Source organism: Bufo gargarizans, chromosome 9 (assembly GCF_014858855.1).
Source record: "Bufo gargarizans isolate SCDJY-AF-19 chromosome 9, ASM1485885v1, whole genome shotgun sequence".
NCBI classification, from domain to species: domain Eukaryota; kingdom Metazoa; phylum Chordata; class Amphibia; order Anura; family Bufonidae; genus Bufo; species Bufo gargarizans.
In genome coordinates, this window is record NC_058088.1 from 117740795 (window position 1) to 117763394 (window position 22600).

The 22600-nt window shown below is 42.3% G+C and overlaps 1 protein-coding gene across 5 annotated transcripts in view; it reads right to left on the reverse strand.

Annotated features, from left to right (window-relative positions):
• DLG3 (discs large MAGUK scaffold protein 3) overlaps window positions 1-22600 on the reverse strand; it is a 370064-nt gene that overhangs the window by 90271 nt on the left and 257193 nt on the right. For 4 of the 5 annotated variants that reach the window (XM_044268852.1, XM_044268856.1, XM_044268854.1 and 1 more), the window contains 2 exons: window positions 13526-13682; window positions 13217-13319 (listed from right to left, as the gene is read on the reverse strand). In XM_044268852.1, coding sequence (XP_044124787.1) covers window positions 13217-13319; window positions 13526-13682 — 260 coding nt within the window. Of the gene's footprint in view, window positions 1-13216; window positions 13320-13525; window positions 13683-14521; window positions 14713-22600 lie in introns of those variants that run through there. The other variant, XM_044268853.1, reaches the window with a different exon arrangement.

Sequence of the window (22600 nt, forward strand, 5' to 3'; positions counted from 1 at the left end):
GTAAGAGCATGTCCACACGCACAAGAAAACCACTAATCAGTGAGGCAAACCAGAAAAAAAGGCTTCAATTTGCTAGGGAGCATATAGATTGGACTCTGGAGCAATGGAAGAAGGTGATGTGGTCTGATGAGTCCAGATTTACCCTGTTCCAGAGTGATGGGCGCATCAGGGTAAGAAGAGAGGCAGATGAAGTGATGCACCCATCGTGGCTAGTGCCTACTGTACAAGCCTGTGGGGGCAGTGCTATGATCTGGGGTTGCTGCAGTTGGTCAGATCTAGGTTCAGCAACAGTATGTGCTCCAAGAATCAGGTCAGCTGAAAGGAGAAGATAAGCAAAGAGAACATCTACATCAAAGGAGACGTCACTGGATGTAAGAGGTATGGCGAGCTGTATTACCCTGTATGTTCTGTAGTGATGGGGGGGGGGTGGATATAGAATTTGGCCCACACTGTAGCAGCCTGGCCCTGACTGTGTGTGTTCTGAATTCTGGGGGCTCACACCCATTGACTACATTATCTGTACTCAGATAATGTGGTGTTACGTATGACTGGATGGAGGGGTTAGTAGTACAGTACTATCTGCACATTGTAAGAAAAAATTATAATAAGTAATCTGCAAAATACTATATATTTGTGTCAGAAGTTGTGCTTTTTTAATTTTTAGAATAACGATACAGCCATTTTATGCCGATTCTTATTTTTTCTCTATATTAAGGGACACTATAGTCACCAGAACCACAACAGCTAAACGTAGTAGTTCTGGTGTCTATAGCATGTCTCTGCAAGCTTCTTAATGTAAACACTGCCTTTTCAGAAAGAAAGGCAGTATTTACATTCCTACCAAGGAACACCTCTAGTGGCCACTCATCAGACGGCCACTAGAGGTGCTTCCTAGTCCAGTGTTGCACAACGTACAACACTGGCTTTCACGCTAAACACTCCTCATAGAAATGCATTGATTCAAAGCATCTCTATGAAGCCACGCATGCGCAATAGCCTCCCAATGCTTCCCTATGGGAAAGCAGAGGGTTGGCTATGATATACTCACACACTGCACATTCCTGTGCATTGTATTGATGAGGCGGTATGTGTGTTGTGGTGGAGGCGTGATTGCATGCTAGGGTGTGGGAAGGGGGGATCCAGTGGGCCCAAGTAGATTCTTGCCCAGGGTCCAATCAATATTAAAGATGAATGTATGTATGTTGAGACCATTGTAAACTTGAGTAATCGGTCCCAAAACCCCAAAATGTCATCCAAGATCAGAAAAAATGAAGATTTAAGAAAAATAAGCAGATAAACATAGACAGATAAAACAAGTCCTTACATATAACAGTCAGGAATAGCTGCTAACTAGCAACTAATCCAGCTATTTTATCAGAGAAGTGGTCTTGACTGGTTGGATCTGAGTCTGAGGCATTGTATGTTGAGTCTGGTTTCAACTTACGATGGGTCAGAAAAGAAAAAAGTATGTTGAAAATATTGTATCCTGAGGACATAGTATCTTGAGGGATCACTGTACACTCTTATTAGTTCTTTCTGCTCATCTACTTCGTAACACTGTCATATGGGGGAAATTAATGAAAACTGCACTATAAGAAGTGAAGGCTACACTGTGGTGAGTTGCTATAGGCAAAAAAAGACAATTTTCAGGACATATTTCACAAATCTTCCACCATGACATTGCAGCACTATAGTTGAATTTCAACTACTTAGCAGCTTGCATGGGTTTTTTCACACAATTTGATTTTCTCACCATGTCTTTATTATTAAAAATCTCATGAAGGCTGCATATACATTCTACGCCAGGGATCAGCAACCTCTGACACTCCAGCTGTTCTGAAACTACAACTCCCAGAATCCTCCTTTCACTTTTATGGGAGTCACAATAACAGCCGAGTAAGTGTGCATGTTGGGAGTTGTAGCTTCACAGCAGTTGGAGTGCCGAAGGTTTCTGATCCCTGTTCTACAAAATAAATGTACTCACTGCAGCGGATGTCACGTCTGTGCAACTGAATGTGCGCTAGCCTAAAGCTGGCAATACACATACGGCTACGTGCATGAGCTGATTATTTATAGTGAAGGATGGGCTTGTATCATGTCTGGTGAAATAAGTAGAGGCTTTTTTTTATCTCACAAGACAAATTGTTTCTAAAGTTAAAGGCTGTGTACACCTTCAGATGCAATTTTTTTATGATTGCAAATTACTCGTTTTGGGCTAAAAATCATTTTTTCAATTGGTCTTTATTAAAAATGTTGAGCTGTTCTTTCACAAAGAGTTAACTGTTTGTCTAGCTGTGTGTCAGAGAGCAAAGATAAGGAGCCCTCAGATTAGCTGTGATGGAGCAGAGAGAAAATTCAGATCCCTCTATTAAAGCATCTCAGCCCCATACAGAAAAAAGGGTTTCATATTTGTAATAAAGACCAATTTAAAAAAAATTATTTTAGCTCAAACTGGGTACAATCTATGGGTACAATCTAATCTTTAAAAACATTGCCCCAAAGGTGTATATAGCCTTTAAAGAGGACCTTTCACCACTCCTGACAGGCCTGTTTTAATAGCTTCATGCATTCCCCACGTACTAACAATTCTGGAGCATCTATTCTTATTGTGCCATTCCTTTATTATTTCTACTAGAAGTTATGAATAATTGCTAGCAGTCTGCAGTAAGGGTACAGAGGGGAGGTAACCAGTTGGGCGTGTGTACCTGCATAGTCTGACAATGGCAGCACTGATTGGATGGAGTGAGTCTGTGCAGGTACCCCCCCCCCCCCCCAACTGGTTACCTCCCCTCTGTGCCCCTACTGAAGGCTAATAGCAATTCATTCATAACTTCTAGTAGAAATAATAAAGGAATGGCACAACATAGTCATAAGAATAGATGTTCCAGAATTGTTACTACGTGGGGAATGCATGAAGCTACTAAAGCAGGAATGTGAGGAGAGGTGAAAGGTCCTCTTTAAGCTAAGGACAAAAACTTTCAAATCTTCTACTCAATTAATTTCTTTACAGCAATAAGAGCAATGCAACAGTCAATCACCACACATCTTGAGATTTCTCTTGTAATTATTCTTCAGGCTGTCCTTCCATCCCCCACAGTGTATATATTTTGTGCATGGTATGTACTTGGCAGCAGCCCTATGATGTTCGGGGTAGATTTGGCATTTCTGAGGCCCTAAGCAAAGTTATGTCTGAGGGCCCATGTCACACTGCTAAGCTCTGCTTCATCACACCGCTAATTTTTGCCCTGCTGCACTACTAATCGCCCCCACTGGCGCACAAAGCCTTTCTCTGAGCTTAGCCGTGCAGCCTGAGCACTTCTGCTGCTCTACAGCTGGAAGGGGCCCAACTCGCCTATTGGCCCCTGTCAGATCAACTGGCTGCACAGGTGGGATGTCCACCGTTGATTTAGTTATTTTGTATTTTTTTCAGCCGGTCACATGTAGGGTTGGGCAATATACTGGTGTTAACGATATACCGCGGTATTAAGAAACAGCGATATGGTGATATCACCGTTTCTTAATTACCACGGTATATTAGTGATGTCATAGCGATCGCACTTGCACTTAAAACGTCTGCATCCGGCCGCCTGTGCACATTGCCTGCCAGTTCTCACTGCAACCGCCCCCCTCCTCGTTCCTACTTTTCTTTTAAACAGGTATTTATTGCAATATATATTGTTATCGCAATAAATTTCTTAATATCGTTATCGTCTGAATATTTTTGATATCACCCAACCCTGTGGCCACTCGAGGGGCATGATCTTTGGGATCTCAAATATCTGCTTGGTTTGTATGGCGGTAAAGTCCACCTCAGGGGCCCTACAGTATGTGGTTGGCAGCACTACAGAAAGTTTGGTAGCTGAGGACCCAGCCCCTGTGCTGCTGTGTGGATATCAACTAATATTTTTTATATTATTAAACACCACAAAAAATGGAGTGCAAAAACACCTTAACGAATAAAACTTTTTTTTATTGAATGCAATGTTAAAAAAGTGATAATCATAGCATCATATTATAGTAGGGAAAAACAACCGCACACCAACTCTAAACTACCACGAAGCATCAATATAAAGAAAGGAGAAAGGCAGTTCATGACAGTAATGCTGACCCTGAACAAAGCTGGCCCGCAGCTGAAATGCTGGATGCATTCTGCAATCCTTTATATGCTGAGGGCTCACCTAGGATCGTTCTTATGAGTAACAAAAAACATGCCTAACTACATATGTATGAAATGCTGAAATCTGGTAAACATACCTAATTATGACCGGGGGTGTGGAGGTGGTAGCGCTCCTCGACGCGCGTTTCGCGTATTATAGCTTCCTCAGGAGGAGTGGTTGAATAGGGGGAAGTCATCACTTAAAAAAGGAAGCCATACCAATAGCGAGTCCGGACTGACATCATGTGATATTCATTACACCGCGTCATCACAAATGCGGCGCATGACCAGTCATAAGCCCCCACATCATCTTGCTTCCGCCCTCACCCTGAGGCCGATGCGAAAGAAGGCAATCAATGCGCGGAAGCACAGATTGCCGTCGCTCACATCCAAACCAAATAGAAGAAGGGCGGAAGCAGACGGGCGGACAGAGCGGCCATGCGCACTGACGACCTGTGCAGTTCAATTTAATATCCGCATACAAGACTACACTATTGCCATTTACTCACAAGAATACTAATAATACATAGAAAAAAGTGAATTAAACATACTGATGATGTATTATAATATATGAGTTTCATTTCGGAAAACATTATGGACAATTCATAGATCCTAAAAAGTGCAAAGTGCTATCCCTAATTAATAAACGGGAACCCACATATAATAATATATAATACATTTTTAAAGCAAACAAAATAAAGTGCAAAATGCTGTCTCTAATTTTTTGAAAAAGAACCAACATGTCATTATATGATAATATTTTTTATATGTCAGTTTTAAAAGGGCAGATTTTATGTCTCCCTGTCAAGCTACTTTTTTACTCTCAGAAACATTATGACACATACGAAAGTTATAAATGACAGAAAATCGTTGCATTAGTTGTAATTAGCTGGAAGATGCATCATAAGGAAAACTGGAGCTATATATTGCTACATGTATGCACGTGCTCCGTCTTTGTAAGGCTTTATAAACCATGTATAGCACACACAGTGCGGCACATTATTGCTTCCTAGCATTCAGACAGGGTAAACGAGCAGACAGCTAGAAGATGTGCCAAATTCACAGTGGGCCACGCGGTGTAATTGATTTGACTCATCTTGCTAAAAGTCAGACACTCTTCTCTACTTTATAGCATAATTTTGCACCCAAAAAATGGCACACTCCACTGATAATTGTATTTTATATATCCACCAAGCCACACTCCTCTTCTAGACACTTCACAAATGTGTGAGGAGCAAAACACACAAATCTTTTTGTTCTGTTCCAGTATCTTGCATTGTGTATTGGTATGCTCCTCTCTTCCACCCTCCCTGTTTTCAGCCTTCTAGTTGGTTTAGCCTAGCCGCTCCCTGTTTTCCCAGTGATGCCTTGCTCATAGTGTGCTCAGCTTTCTGAGTAGCAGCATCCATCTTCTGAGTTAGGAGTTATTGTTGACATAATTCTTTTACCATCTGGATTACCCTGGAACATCTTGTAATAAAATCTCCGGATTAAAAGGCTACTTGATTAACGCCTGGGTGTCTGATGCGTAAGCTGTAAGTGGAGAAAGTCAAATTCAACAAGTCACTCCTGTGCGCATAGAGGTTGCTCTACACGGGTGCGTGATTGTATATAGCTGACTTTTGAAACGCCACACTGTTAATAAATGTTGCATACATGATTTCTGGTTCAATAGGAATAGTAAATCTGCCCCAGTATGTATCAACCAAGCTATTAGTAGTGTTGATCACGAATATTCTAATCATTCATTTTTATTGCGAATATCGGCACTTCGAGAATTCGCGAAGATGTAGAATATAGTGCTATATCTTTGTAATTGCGAATATTCTAGATTTTGTTTCGTCAGTACCGCAACTGCTTCCTGCTTGTGGGCCAATGAGAAGGCTGCAATATCTTTGTCTGAGCTTAGCAACATCGCTAGCAACTAATAGGAAAGTTGCCTACCCCTTAGGCTTATTGCACACGAACGTGTGAGCTCCGTGGCCATATTGCGGACCACATTTGCAGGTCCGCAATACACGAGCACCGCTCCATGTGCATTCCGCATCACGGATGCGGACTCATTCACTTAAATGGGTCCACAAATCGGGAGATGCGGAATGGTGCAGAACGGAAGCACGGAACAGAACCCTATGGAAGCACTACGGAGTGCTTCCGTGGGGTTTCGTCCCATACTTCCGTTCTGCAAAAAGATAAAACATGTCCTATTTTTTTTGCGGAACGGCCGGATCGCGATCCCAGTAAAGTGATTGGGTCCGCGATCTGCTGTGGCTGCCCCACAGTGGCTGTTCATGCATTTGTGTGCAAGAGGCCTTACTATAGAAGAACCTCCCCAGCAGCCATTTTCTACCGTTTTCTGAGAGAGACAGCAGTGTCATTGCTGTGCTCTGTGCTTTCCACACTACATTAGATAGATAGTTAGATAGCGTATATATATAATACAGATAGTGGGTTATGTAGGTTAGATAGTGATATACTGTAGCTGATAGGTTCCAGTGCAGGGTGTTAGGTAGAGTGACTGGAGAAAAGTACAGTAATTCCTGTCTCAGGAAACTTCTAGCAGCTTGAAAAATGCAGCAAAAGTGAGCCACGCCTGTATTGCGTGCAATATGCGCATATTACATTGCCGATTCGTAAAAATCACAGCTCATCTGAACAGCCCCATTGAAGTGAATGGGTCCGGGTTCAGTGCGGATGCAATGTGTTCACCTCCCACATTGCATCCACGCGGAATTCTCGCGGGTGTGAAAGGGGCCTAAAGGGACTTTAAGATTGCTGCGTTAGTAGGAAGTTGTATGCCCTTGAACTGGGAAAGGAAGGAAAGGTGAAAGGAGACTCCTCCCCTATACCCCTCTTTTTTCTTTGTCTTAGCTATTTCTATGGTATGTTATAAATACAACTATATAAAAAAAAAAATCCTTGTGACATTTAAGAAAAAAAATTCACACTGGCCTCTAAGCCCAATAATAGGCTGGCAATTCCTGTTCTGTAATAATCACCTTTCAGCAGTCATCTCTTTATCATCACAGGATTACAATGACACATAACACCTCGGTACACATAATACAGGATCCACCATTCACTATACATGATGATCAAAACTTAATATATAAGTATGTGCCGTATGATAATGTTCTCTGGTGTGCTTGTGCGCTAGAGAAGGAATCAAGCATGAAGGAAACGAAAAAGCATGAACGCCACTGCCCTCTTGACGGTAAGATACTCATTTGCATACAACCTGTGGCAGAATAAAAGTTGTTTTACACCAATCATGCCCATCGGATGACTCGGACAAGCACATCATCAGAAACCAGATGACATCAGCTGTAAGGTACTGCAAGCAGTTTAGGGCCCATTTTGATGCTAACAGGTTATTATTCCTGATTTTGACTGTAACTGCGGCTGACATATAAGCTGCAGCTACAGTGGGAATATATCCTAGAGAAGTTGTACGAGGCTGTACAAGCTCACTGCAGAGCTGATCTGGATCTGCCAAGACCCGACAGCTCGTACAGATTTCCAGTGTCTGGCAATTACATGACCGCTGGAAACAAAGCGGCATACAAGCAGTTTATGGGCGGAAACCCACCAACATAATAGAGTTGAAGCTGTTTTATCCGGAAGTATGGGCTAAAATTCCCCCACTGTTTAATGTTAGGACCGTCAGGCACTTATGCATCTGGCCAACGTTTGGAGGTCTACTCCTGAACTGTGGTGAGGGCGGCAGTATTTTGTGTTGCTCTGTGGTATTTGCTTCACCATAGAGCTCATGCACACAAACATATTTTCTTTCCTTTTCCGTTCCGTTTTTTTTTGCGGATTGTATGCATAACCATTCACTTCAATGGGTCCGCAAAAACGATGGAAGGTACTCTGTGTGCATTCCATTTCCGTATTTCCGTTCCGCAAAAAAGTAGTGCATGTCCTATTATTCAAAGAAGAAAAGGTTCCAGCACTACAGTACAGTTGCGTTGAGTCTTTCTCTTTATGTCACGTAACAATACACCATGTGGGAACAGATCCTTACATCATGCAGTAGTTGACGCGTTTTGGACAACTGTCCTTATTCATAACCCAGACTGGTATGAAAAATGGGGAATATAAGGTCTTATTCTACCCAACCCCCGTCATCAGGCAGGAAGTGTCCTATTATTGTCCACAAATCACGGCCCGAGGCCCAATTCAAGTAAATTGGTCCGCAAAAATATGAAACGCACACGGAACACATTGGTATGTCATCCGTTTTTTGCGGATCCATATTGTAGGAATGCTATGCCCACACCATACTGCTCATGTGTTTGGTGATTAATAATTTACTGTTTCTGTTTCCGATCCGCAAAAATGGATTGCATACAGAAACCATACGGATATGTTTTGTGGAATAACAAAATGGAAGAGGACTTAAATCAGAGATAAAAATAAAACTCAGATACGGAACAACGGATCCGTGAAAAACAGACCGCAAAACAACAGTCGTGTGCATGAGCCCTTAGGCAGTATTGTGAGCTGCACTATGCTATTTGGATCTTCTATGGTGGTATTTTGTGCTACACTACAGCAGGGGCGTCGTTAGGTCAAAACATTCGGGGCTGGAGCCCCGGATGTTTTGTCCAGTGCCCCGAATGCAGGGTCGGCGGGGGCCCGCAGCGCCGCCCCCTAGCTAATTTATTCACTTCACTGCCTATGTCATCCACAGATCCCCTCCCCGCCCAGCGCCTGCATTTACATAGAGCGATCTCCACAGTATAGGGATGATAGATAGCTACTGCTATCCTTCGTCTACATACAGTATCATTGTTTCTGGGCAGCTCATTGCTCAAATAGCACAATCTGCTGCCCAGAAACAATGACTGAGGTGTCCGGGTGAAAGATCAGTTTTCAATCGAGCGGTTTGCTTGTTCACCAGGTGATATGCGGCACCAGTGATGGCCAGTTCGCAGTGTTCGCCAGCGAACACATGCGGGCTGCCATCTTGACTCGCAAGTCCGGCGATGCACAGGTAAGCCCTTACCTGTGCCTGTGTCGGGAGCTGGTCTGAAACAAATGCTGTCACCGGGAGCAGGCAGTTCCAAGAACAGCCCGATGAAGGCCCCCGGCGGCTGTTCTCGGAACTGCCTGCTCCCGGTGACTGCATTTGAATTCAGACCGGCTCGCGGCACAAATAAGGGTTTACCTGTGCATCGCCGGACTTGTGAGTCAAGATGGCAGCCCGCATGTGTTCGCTGGCGAACACTGCGAACTGGACATCACTGGTGCCTCACCTTTACATGGGCAATTATTTGGAACGAGCATTCATTCCTGATTAATGGCCCAAGTATTGTAATCTCGCCTGAAGTGTAAAAGCATTCTTAGCTGATATTTTTTCATGTTTATTGCTTTAAGACACTTGGGTTTATCTCCCACTGAAATAAAGGACTAGGCAAGATGAAATCCAACATGCCAGATCCAACCCTTCCACCAAACATCTACTGTCTGGGAAAAAGTGGAAGCACCCAATTTACTTCTGATTGTAGTGCAATACTGCCAAAATTGGCAGGCAGGGTCACCACTAAAATACCATAGTATCGTCCAGGCTCCATACCCCTAGGCCCTTACACAATAGTGGGTCCCAAAGATCCAGGAGAAAATAAACATTGGGCTTTCTTTTGAATCAATCACTTGCCACCATAGTCTTGTTCTTTGATTCAAAACCTCCTAAACTTCATCGATGACATAGGGGTTTAGCCCCACAAATAATTTCCTCTAGTGGGCCCAAGGAACCCCAGTCCGACACTGTTGAAGGGTTTTGCTTACTGTGATCTTATTTGTATATGTAGTTTTAAAAAGTAGAATATAATATATGTACTGTATAAGCTGACCATAAAAAGATAGAGGAGCTTTGTAGTTCGTTTGTAAATTAGGGTCCTTATACATGTGTAACGATGATCAGACAGGTTATCAGGAACAAAGCAGACATTCCCAATAACTGCCTGAGCGTCAGCAGAGGTGAGGGCTACATTCACATGCCGCAATCACCTCTGCTATATTGGGACATACATTCCTGGGAAGCAGTTTGCCTTTTAGACAGCTCAATCGCTGCACAGGAAAGATGATTTTTGGTGTCAGCAGAATGACACAATCACTCAATGAACTGCTGCTGATTCATTGGGTCATATTGAGAACGAGCCTTTATACAAACACTGATCTTATCCTTTTAAGGACATCTTCAGTTATGACCCATTTTGGATATCTTATAGAAGCCCTTTTAAAGAACTTCTCAGAACAGTGGAACTTTAAAGGTTTTTCTTCAAGATTCTTTTTAAACACTGGCAGAAAGCAGGGCTGAGGTGTAAATACATAAAAAAAATAAAACTCTTACTTATAATTTTCTGCCCCTACTGCACCCCTCCTTCGATCCCCATGATCACATGCTTTTCATTGTTCACCGGACTGCTGCAGCCAATGACTGGCCTCAGCAGTCACATGTGGATCATGTGGCTTTCATGCAGACGTGACTGCTGGGGCAAGTTTTTGGCTGCAGCAGTCACGTGAATGATGAACGGCAAATGACCGCTGCAGGCACAGCAAGGTTTGGAGAGGCAGGGACCTGAGCAGCAGAGCGGAAGAGCTGGGATATTTTAAAAGGTGATCAAGGATTTTTCCTTTACTTTATACTGCCCTACTCCCTGACGATTTTTACTAAATCTCGGAAAACACTTTTGACGAACAAAGTTGTCCAGAACCAGAAGAGTAATGGCTGCTTTAAATTTAAAAAAAATTATTTCTTGACATTATGCACAACTGCTATAATAGGACTGTAGGTTTTTATGGATGAAGTGATAATTTAAGACTTCATTCAGGCTTGTGACTGAACCCTGTAAGGTGTAATAGGACCTTAAGTTACTTGCTGCCTCCAGTTCTTTCTTTTAGCTCTTCCATTAATACCTTTTTCTCCAGCCTCCATGAACACTGATTTTAGCTGAGATTTGGATGTTCTATGACCTTCTAAATGAATTGTTTGTGTGGCTTTAATGCCCTTTTACACAATTTTAAATCTGCAGCTTGTTAATTTTGGTTGAGGATTTCACCGTTACAATGCACAGTATGAAATTTGCAGCAAACCTGCGACATTTCTGCAATCAGTTTCAAAATAAATTGAGCACCATTTGGTGCAGATTTGCTGCTGCATAACTCCAGCAGATACACTATGGATTTTCCACAACAGATCCACCACGTGTGGTCATACGCTAAGGCAATATGAAGGTGTCCCTTTATAATAATCTTTTATTAGCCTGTGGTGAGCCTATGAGTTGACTCAGCACAACCATTTATTACCATATAATATTTTCCCTGTGGCTTTACACACCGAAAATAAGTGATCATTGAAAGTTTCGCCTGAAGTCACTGGGGAAAATGTGAGGGAATTTATCAGGAGGGTAAAATATGAAGTCAGTTTTGCTTGGATCTGTGCATTGTGCCAAATTTATCACACGTTGTTTGTTATATTTGGAGCATCTTTAAACACTTTTGTCTAGAAATGTTACTCCAGGCTTCTACACCACCTTCTACTAAAGTAACTGTGGGAAATTTTTTGTGACTTAAAAAAAAAAAAAGACCTAGTGATCAGTCTGGACTGACACTAATTAACATAGCAAACCACACCCACTTTCCCACTCCCTTTTTAAAACTGGAGTGAGTGAAAAGTCGCATAAGCGCTATTTTTCCTTTGGAGGACAGAATTCTGGAGAGCAGGGTGTGATAAATTCCCCTCACTGGGTTCAAATAATCACTGGCTTCCATGGGGAACAACAAATTATAATTCATATTACAGAAGACAGTATTAATTGCATTGATTTTATTTCTGTCCAAGTTGCATTTTTATTGTTTTATGTGAAACATAAAGTTTTTTTTTCCTCAGGATAGGTCATCAATATTTGATTGGCGGGGCCCCGACACCCTGTATCCCGCTGATCAGCTGATTGATGAGGAGGTGACACTCCATGTGAGCGGCGCTTCCTGGTCTTTACACTACGCGTCGTCTCCTGTTGTGTAATTACAAGCACTCGCACAAGTACATCTCATTACACTGCACTTCCGAGCACCATGGAGATCCACCTCCTCTTCAAACAGCTGATCGGCGGGGCTGCCGCCAATCAGATATGGATGACCTATACTGAGGCCATCAATATAAATCGCTACACAACCCTTTTGACTCTCAGTTATCTAACATTAAAGGAGATGTCCATTTAGGATGATCTCTTTCTTGTTAGAAGGGTTCCCCTGAAAATAAGCTGATCACACATTGTACCTGCTGGTACCATTAACCATTAAGTAGTATTTGCACAGGAACTATCAGAAAGAGTACAGTTCCCGCCACCACAGGGGAAATGAAGAATTACCACATGCCCATCGATATCAATTGGTTGTCAGGTTAATTTATGGATGTGCAGATTTTCCAGAAAAAGATACATTATTTCTTACTGTGCAAGCTAAGCCTCGGAGGTCCTAAATAAGTAACCCTCGACTATGTATCAGAATACTCTTAAAGTGGTTTTCTAGTTTGCGCCATCATCCTTTAAAATAATAATTTATGAAAGTAGCTGTCATTTTGTAATGTATGGCTCCTATCTTCCATTTTGGGCGGTGGTCACGTGACCATGTCCATGCAGTTCTTTCTTATTTCCTGTGATGTTATGTCCATAGGCGTGTGAAAGCAGGAATAGGGGACAGTGATAGGGGAATGTCTATGTAAGTAATGTCAAAGAAAGGAGAAGTGCAACAAGAGGTCCTACATGCAGAATGGAAACCGACCTGGAGGATTAGTTTACATTGTGAAAACAGGTCAGGAGAGTTCAAATCGAAATACAGCATGGGGAAGTGGTACATGAGGTAAGCAACTACATGAGCATAACTGGTAAAAACCATAGTCATTTTGGAAAACCCTTTAAAGGCTATTTGAATATTTTCAAAATCAGACAACCCTTTGATGTATAAACGCCTTCATTTGCAATGTTAATCCTTTACACATAGAGCCTTTGATAAGGTATCTGACTAAAATAGAATATGGAAAATCCATCGTACCTTCCGGTCGGTATTGTGCTACGATTGTTACTGTTTGCCCTGCCCGTTTTAATGCTGCGGCAGCTTGCTCGTGTGTTGCACTGCGTAGATTCACTCCATTAACCTGTAAAAGGAACACATACCCCATACTAAGACAGAGAATAAAAGACAAAAAATAAAATACAGCTTTTGGGATTTAGTAAGCATCATACACATCATTGACAGAACTATAAAGTGTGTATGTGCTCAGCATATCTTTTTGATATACACTGCTAAAATATTTTATCACAGGATCTAATACATTGCGGTAAAATGAATTATCACTCTCACCGAAAGGATGCGATCTCCACGACGCAGCTCTCCACTAAGGTCTGCTGGTCCTCCAGCCAGAATAAATGATACAAAAATTCCTTCTCCATCTTCTCCACCAACAATGTTAAAGCCAAGTCCTGTAGAACCTTTATGTAGAATGATCTTGCGTGGTTCCCTAGAGACACGACGAAAAGACATGTCTAGTACTCAGAGTCCAGTAAAAATGGAAAAGCCAGTGAGAGGATGAGAAATCACAGAATAACATGTAAAAAAAATACTATAAAGAATGTAAAGAAGTTGGAGAGAAAAACATCTGTCTGGACCTTCTGAAAAAGTATCTGCCATAAAGAGGAATGTTGTAGTCCGTCCTGTATCAATGGCTACATGAGATGGAAGCTGAATATAGAAGGTGCTGCAAAACCGGTCTGACAAGTGCTATCAAAGGAAATCACTGTCTAATGAAACCTCCTGACAAGTTTCAGGGCAGGAACAACTATGGATTGCAACACAACTCAAATCTTTTTAAAACTTATCTGTTCCCCAAAACAATAGTTCTTATGGTCACTCTTAGGGCTCGTTCACACGACAGTTGGTGTCCCGTGCCCGTGCTGTGAACAGCAAATTGCAGTCGGCAAGGCACAGGCACCTTCTGTGGGGCAGGCGCATGGGGATCGCAGACCTATTCACTTGAATGGGTCTGCGATCCCTCCGTCCTGCAAAAGGATAGAGCATGTTCTATCTATTTGTGGTGCGGAGGCACGGAACCCCAGAAAGCACTCCATAGTGCTTCCGTAGTGTTCCGTTCCATGCTTCCGTTCCGCATCTCCGGATTTGAGGAGCCATTGAAATGAATTCAGAATGACAATGGAACGGTGCCCGTGTATTGCGAATCCGCAAATGCGATCCGCAATACGGGAACAGGACACCAACGGTCGTGTGAACGAGCCCTTATAGTGTACATACTTTCTTTTCTGAAAATAATAAATCAGATTTTGCCCAACTTCTCCTTCCTACCTCTCTTTGTTTGTCCTGTGTGCCAGTATTTGTCGCTTGGAGGGTGCAGAGCTTGGTGGTCTTCGGTAAGACATAGATGAAGAGACATTGACAGTAAACATGAGGGCAGCTCCCAGACCACACTGCCACCTCTTCTCCTTCAGACTGTCTCTAACTACTGATTTGTCGCTGACCTATTACTCCCAGACCCGCCAGCTCTCCATCTAAGCCCTCTCCTACAGATCGCTCATCTTGCAGGCAGCTAGAAGCTCTCTCTAGCTGTGCTGTCTGAACACTTAGTTGCTTTCTCACTGACACATTCCTTCTCACAATACAAGTAGGGTGTTGCTAACACCTCTTTTCTGTTTGGTTGATTTAACCTTTTCCTGGGTGTTTCTAAATAGGCAGTGAACTGAAGAGATTTAAGGTTTGTGTTCCTATGTATATGACTGTGACAAAGTGAAACTATTGCCTGTCAAAGGCAAACCAAGGACTGTTTTCTGAGAGGTTCTGTTGGGGGGCAGAGAGCTTTACCATATAACTCATTACAAACTTTTAGTTACAGGGTTCAGTAGGATAGTTCACATTCCCATCATTCCAGGTAAGGTGACTGTCATCTAGTCAAGGCTAACAGGGGTGATGTCATCTCGTCACATGTCTTCTAAACAAGCCACTGTTTTACAATGGGGCGGAATGACAGCTGAGTAATTTCTAGCTGTTATTCTGCACCACCCTAACTCTTTCCCCTCCTCTATGTGATCTCTCTTCCTTCTTCAGAATGCCTTTCCTTCCTATCCATGCTCACTGCCTTGCTCATCCGCTCCATCTCTTCAGGGTCCTGGCGGTCTGGTGCCACCAGTGTAATGATGCTGCTCTCTCTGCCCATGAGGGGGGCGCGCTCTGTCTGACTCTTAAGCCCCTATCACACAACCAAGTTTTCTGCGCGGGTGCAATGCATGAAGTTAACGCATAGCACCCGCACTGAATCCTGACCAATTCATTTGAATGGGTCTGTGCACATTTTTTTCACGCATCATTTCTGCGTTTCATGAGAATCCCAGCATGTTCTATATTCTGCGCAGCTCTAGAAGTGAATGGGGCTTCAGTGAAAAACGCATTGCATCCGTATACAAAGCGTTTTTCGCTGATGGTTGCTAGGAAATGTTGTTTGTAAATCTTCAGGGTTTTTTTCACGCTCGTGAAAAACGCATCAAAACTGCACCCACGCAGAAAAATCGGAAACATTGAATGCCATTGCAGACAAAACTGATTGCTCTTGCTTGCGAAATGGTGCAAGTTTTACTGAACGCATCCTGACACAATCCGTATCATTCGTGTAAAAGAGGCCTTAGGCTACCTGCACACAGATGCACATAAGAGCCGCACGAATTTCCATGCGGATTCCGTGCATTTCGGCAGCATATCCACAACAAAATCCACAACGTCTAACAGCGTTTTTTGTGTGGATTTGATGCGGTTTTGCCAAAGATCTTATTCTTTAATTGAAAAGGGTGAAATCTGCAGCTAAAACTGCAAACATAATTGACATGCTATAAAATTTTAAAACAGCTATGCAGGTCAATTTCCACACTGAGAAAATGTGCAAAATGTACATGAGATTAGTGTCGTTTGATACACTTTGCTGGTACTGTAATACGCTGTGGTAGAAAAAATGCACATATTCTGCATCGTGTGCAGGTGGCCTTAGAGGGCCAGTGCGAACGCACCCTAATCTTCCCTAGCCTATGCCTTTTTCCCTGGGATACTTTAGGCACCTTCCCATGGTTCCGCCACAAAAACTGAATGTACTCCATATGCATTCTGTTTCCGTATTTCCGTTTCTCCGTTTCGTTGAAAGATAGTCCTATTATTGCCCTCAAATCACGTTCCATAGTTCCATTCAAGTTAACGGGTCCGCAAAAAAAGGGAACACATACGGAAATGCATCCGTATGTCTTTCGTATCCGTTCCGTTTTTGCGGAACAATCTATTGAAAATGTTATGCCCAGCCCAATTTTTTCTATGTAATTACTGTATACTGTATATGCCATACAGAAAAACGGAACGGAAATGGAAACACAACGGAAATAAAAAAACAGAATAACGGATCCGTGAAAAACAGACCGCAAAACACTGAAATAGCCATACGGTAGTGTGAAAGAGGCCTTAACCTCGGCCTGTCCCTGATCCCTTTTGCTCCACACTGTTGTCTCTTGACCCCTGTGGGTCAGCAGTCACTTGAACGGAGACTACTCCAAGAGCATGGTGGCTCCACTGCAGTAGAGTCCAGAACCCTATACAGGGGTTAAAGGGTGAAGACCGGGGAGCACTTAGATAATGCCTTTAGGAGTACTCCCAAGTCAAATCTGTTCAAGTTACACAGTGGATCCAAATCCACTCCGTTATAATAATATTATGTGGATGATAGAATATTTAGCAGATTCCTATTTAATAATACATTTACATAGCTAAAAAGTATCTATCAGGGCCTAACAACATTTCCACAGCTTCTCAGTTATTATCACTTGTTCTAAATGATGTGACTAGTTAATAGCTTGTAAGCATGAGACTGTAGGAATCGTCGGCCTCTGCTTTGTAAAATATGTTAGGAAACTTCTTAAAGGGGTTTTCTGTGACTTACCTATTGATGACCTATCTTTAGATTATCATTAGTTATCAATATAAAAACAGCAGGGGTGTGATCAGCTGTTTTCACACGCTCCAGTGCCAGAACTACAAAGCTCCATCAACTGTATAGTGGCCTATTTGCCTGGTTACTGCATCACTGTTCACATTCACTTACAAATATCTAGTATATTAAGCGCTGTTTCACACAAGCGGATGCCGTGCGTGACATCCGCTGCGTGAATGACAGCCAAGACCCGATGCGGACAGCAGAAGCATGGACCAGTAACATGATTGATAATGCTCCGTGCCTCTCTGTGATCTCTTTACTACAATATCACGGTGACAACTTTATCTCACTGTGATTTTGTAGTAAAGAGGTCACAGAGAGGCACGGAGCATTATCAGTCATGTTACTGCTCCGTGCTTCTGCTGTCCGCATCGGGTCTTGGCTGTCATTCACGCAGCGGATGTCACGCACGGCATCCGCTCGTGTGAAACAGCCCTAAGAAACCACATTATAAACCCTAGAAACTGGTTCAACAAGGTTTCAGCTGGCATTGAGCCCCAATTTACATACATGTAATTTACATCCATCTGCACAATGGAGTGCACATGGACCCACAGAATGGTGCTATTTACACTTCAGGGCATGCACCAGTTACGTTTGTGTCTAAAGGGCCCTTTACACAGAGCAGTGGTCTATAGATCATCTGTGGATTACCCCATCAAGATCTGTCCCACCTCCTCTCCTGTTCATTTCCTGCCTCTTCAGTTTGATGGAAAATACAGACAGGTGGTGCTTTGCTGACTTCACTGTGCCGCTTTCATGATCACACTTGCTCCTATTGAGGAGCTTCAGGGTTACTGTGGATACCTTGGCGCTCGCACATTGAAAGCATTAGAGGGGTGGAGTGGTGGCTGATGTGCATGTGCAAGTTCGCATACTCCTGCAATCGTGGCCCCCAAAAGGAAAAGAGGATGGATACTCCACTGCGCAAGCCTGGAAACTGCTGATCAAGCACAGCAGTTGCCATAACCCCATAACAATAAAGAATCGTGGAGGAGAGAATGAAATATTTCAAAAGAGGCTGAACACATCCAATGGAAAGTGACTAAAATTGAATGTATGAACTGAATGAAAGGGCTTTAGCCAGATTAGAATGTCCCTTTAAGTTTCTTTAAGATTCAGAAGGTTCTGCACTTATACAAACTGATTATTATCCTGTCTATGTGTGAGTTAGTCAGATATTAAATTCCCAGCATTCATCTCAGAAACTAGAGGTTTGCAAAACAGGTTTAACTGGAACTGGTCATAATATCTGCACAGTACACTTAAGTCTCCTAATGAAACCTTCCACTTTTCTTCATTTAGGCAGATCATCTGATCTTCCGTAATGACATATTACAGTTATAAAGAGGCTCCAGTGCTCAGATAACAAGAGGAGTACATGCATAAAAAGATTTGACATAACTGTGGCCCATGTGTCTAGTAATACAGTGTAAGTGCTATACTGTATATTGTCGTATGTCTGCAGAAAGGATGATATAAAGCGCAGCAAAGATATGCAAAGCTATCATGACAGCTGTATTTGAAAAGTTTGTTAATACCTTGCCCGTAAGAGTAAAATAACTTCATACACTTGTTTGCCATGACATATATTGACCCTGTAGAGTGTAAAACTTCAACCCATAGAGACCAGCCTTTGGGACTCTTGTCTAACCTGTTTCCCGCTGCTCTGTTCTGGAGATCTTCTTGCAGCAAATGACTGGCCTCAAGCGGCACATCACTGCTGGGCCGCATGCTGCTCGAGGACACATCAATGCTGAGGCCAATCATTGGCTGCAGTGGTACACGTGACCCTGTCCATTACAGGCTGGGGACCAGCAGATCACTGAACAGAGCCGGGGAGCAGGAACAAAGCAGTGAAGAGCAGGTGAATATGATTTTATTCAATAGGTACAACACGCTGCTGGGGACAGTTCAAAGAGTCCCCAAGACTAAACAACCCATTTAAAATAATTATTATTCTAATGTAAAACAGGTTGACAAGTTGACAGGTGCAATAGGTTTTTAGATGACAGTTTTCTATGCTGTACTATTCATTTTCTACGGTATGATATACATGGCTGAGCAACTTTACACAACACAGAATTATAAGCATTCTCTATTATAAAAAATAAATAAAGGAATGGGCCACCTCTACAAAGAATCCTAGAAGTTTTAGCTGCATATGAAAAAACGGAATGTACCCAAAATGTCAAGTATTTTACCACTGTCAGTCATGGTACTCGTCAGTATTGTGTCCTTCTCTGTGGCTTAGAATATGGGAAGAAGCATTATTTAAAGGGGTTTTCTGAGATTGTATTAAGTTGGCCAGTGGGAGGAAATGACATAATAGAAAATGACAGGCCATCTACCCTCGTGACACTGTACAGCATGATATCTGTATCATGATATTCTTTTACTGGAATATATATACACAGTATATATTATATATATAGTACATCCAACAGCAAAACGACCAAATGGAGGCGCAACAGAGAATCCATTCAATGATATCGTAGCATAAACCGGCAGTAAAGCTATGACTTCTGCTGAGACTTGTTTTTCATTGCTACTAGGGAAGCTTATCTCTGTCACAGATTGTCAGCTGAGCGCCACCTTCATGTAGACTGTGGCATCTGCACCTGAAGCAAAGCAACTAAGTAGGAACATAGAAATTATTAAAATCAGGACCTTTGTACTTGGAAGCTATAACAATGTGAGATAACCTACAAATATCTGACATCACGATACACAGGAGAATTGGTCAAATCATTTTTTGGCATTAATGTTATTAGTAAAAAGAGAGCCACTAACAAACCAATGATGTATTTCTTTTATTTCTGACCATTTCACTATACTTAAAAAATAAAAAGATATCGGTTTCGTTATAATAAGAAAGCCTTATCTGATCTGTAAGAAAGAAAACAAGTTGTGGCCGACAAAAAACTACGGGAAAAGAATCTGAAATGTGCAATTGGGCCAATCATCGAAGAATGAAACTGCCCATAAACATTATATTAGATACCTAATGTGTAGGAGTAAAGTCAGTCACCCAACTTCTCCTGAAGATAAGTATTATTAGTATGAACGTTGGGCAGATTCGGTTATGCATGATTACAGGGAAGTCTGAGGACGGCTGTCAGTCAAACATTTGGCTACCATGGTAAAGTAGCAGAATTGTGAAGCCTAGTACAGAATATAAATGAACAGACAGAACAACATGAGATATCTCAGAATAAAGAAACACAAGCACGTGCAAAGTTAAGGTGGTCATACAGATAGTCATTTTCAGCCGAAGGTCTTTCATTCAAAAAAAGATCATTCGTAGAATGAAAGATCTTTCTTTGAAAGAACGTTCCTAGAAAGATCTTTCATCCATCGCCGGGGTTCATTGAACATGTATGAGCAGTTTGAACAACTGTAATGGGCAATATGGACTAAAATGTCTATGTGACTGTGAATCGAACGTTCAGCAGATGTTTGTTCAACTTCTATTCAACCATCAACCAAATTCTATCTAATGTGTATGGCCGCCTTTACTCTTTTTCTTATAGATTGAAAGTGAAATAAAAAAACCTTAAAGGAAATGTACATAAAGTGCCAGCGCAGTGCCTGCATGTAAACCTCTATAGATATTATGGGATGAAACATAAGTGCATACAAATAAGATCTTCATACACAGTGTCACTTACGGCATATTTTATCTGTGGCCTAGCAGCTAATGGTTACTAGTTAGTTACTATGCCAATTACCTCTGTATCCATGAAGCCGAGTGGTAGTGGGAGACCATACCCATAGACCTTGCTGGCAGTCAATGTAGGAGCACCCTCCAGACATATAAATCCCACAGCAAGCAATGATTTACATCAATAGTTCTTGGGCACGTGAGGGTTTATTAATCTGATCTTCCCCTCCCACTTACAGCTATTCCAATGATGATAATAATTCTAAGTCGTACTAGGTATATTCATCAATGTGCGTGCTGAAGTGACTCAGTGTCAGGGATGTATCAGCAATGTTATGTGTAGTATAATAATACCCTTGCATTTTATTATATGTGTTTGCAGCAAGGCCAACCCTCTTGTCCTCTGACTGTTTAGCCCTTTGTAAGCTCTTTCCTGGTTGTTACCTGAAGCACTACAAACATAATACTGAGCCTGTACTTTCTTATAAAGAACAAGTCACCTATGAAATGATAACCACTTTGAAATGGCAAATATATTGCCAAAATCCATAGGATTTGGAGGCTACCGGCATGTCATACTGTTTGAAATATCAGGTCATTATGAGGAGTTTTTGCACATGAAAAGCAAGGTATTGGAACATTACTGCCCCCATGTGGCTGACAAGGCTCATTAAATGTATGCAGTGTGTGCCTACCATTTTAGAAGTGTCTGAATAATTAGGCTTCTTTCACACTAGCTTTTTTTGCGGATCCATCATGGATCTGCAAAAAGGCTTCCATTACAATAATACAACCGCATGCATCCGTCATGTACGGATCCGTTTGTATTATCAACATAGCCAAGATGGATCTATTGTGCCAGATTGTGTCACAGAAAACAGATCCGTCCCTGTTGACTTACATTGTGTGCCAGGACGGATCCGTCAAGCGGACAGCAAAACGCTGCAAGCAGCCTCCAGAGAGGAATTGTGACTGATCGGAGGCAGACTGATGCATTCTGAGCGGATCTTTTTCCATTCAGAATGCATTAGGGCAAAACGGATCTCATAAACGGAACACCAAAACGCTAGTGTAAAAAGTGTACAATTATGCAATTTTGTATTATATTTCATTTTTTATTCTTTCTTCTATCTTTCAATATTTCAATATTATACTTAAGTAGAATCCCTGTAGCAAGCACTGTTAACCCCTTCACGCATTGTCACGTACATGTACGCAGGGGAATGTGGTGCCTTACCACATTCGTACGTGATGGGATAGGGTAGGGGCAGGAGCTGCACTCGACCGATCCGCAACACAGGCCTGGCTGCTGCATCCGCCGGCATCGCTGTATGCGATGATGCCGACGGATTAACCCTTTCACATGCCGTGGTCAGCGCTGACCGCGGCATGTGCGGGCTTTACAGAAGGAGGAGCTCCCTCTGACTCCATCGGCCCCCCTCGCTGCCGATGGTTGCCATGGCAGCCCCGATGCCTTACACAGGCATCGGAGCCTGCCAGCTACAGAATCCCAGGAGGAATGGGTCTCCTAGGCAACTATCAGCGTCTTACAGTGTAAGACGCTGATAGTTCAATTCAGTACAATACATAATGTATTGAACTTAATAGAAACAGGGATCAAACCCTGAAAATATAAAGTCGCACAGTGGGATAAATATAAAAAGTTAAAAAAAGGTGTTTTTTCATAATAAAAAAATTAAAGTTTCAAGTAAAAAAAAAAGTAAAAAATGTGGAAAATAAG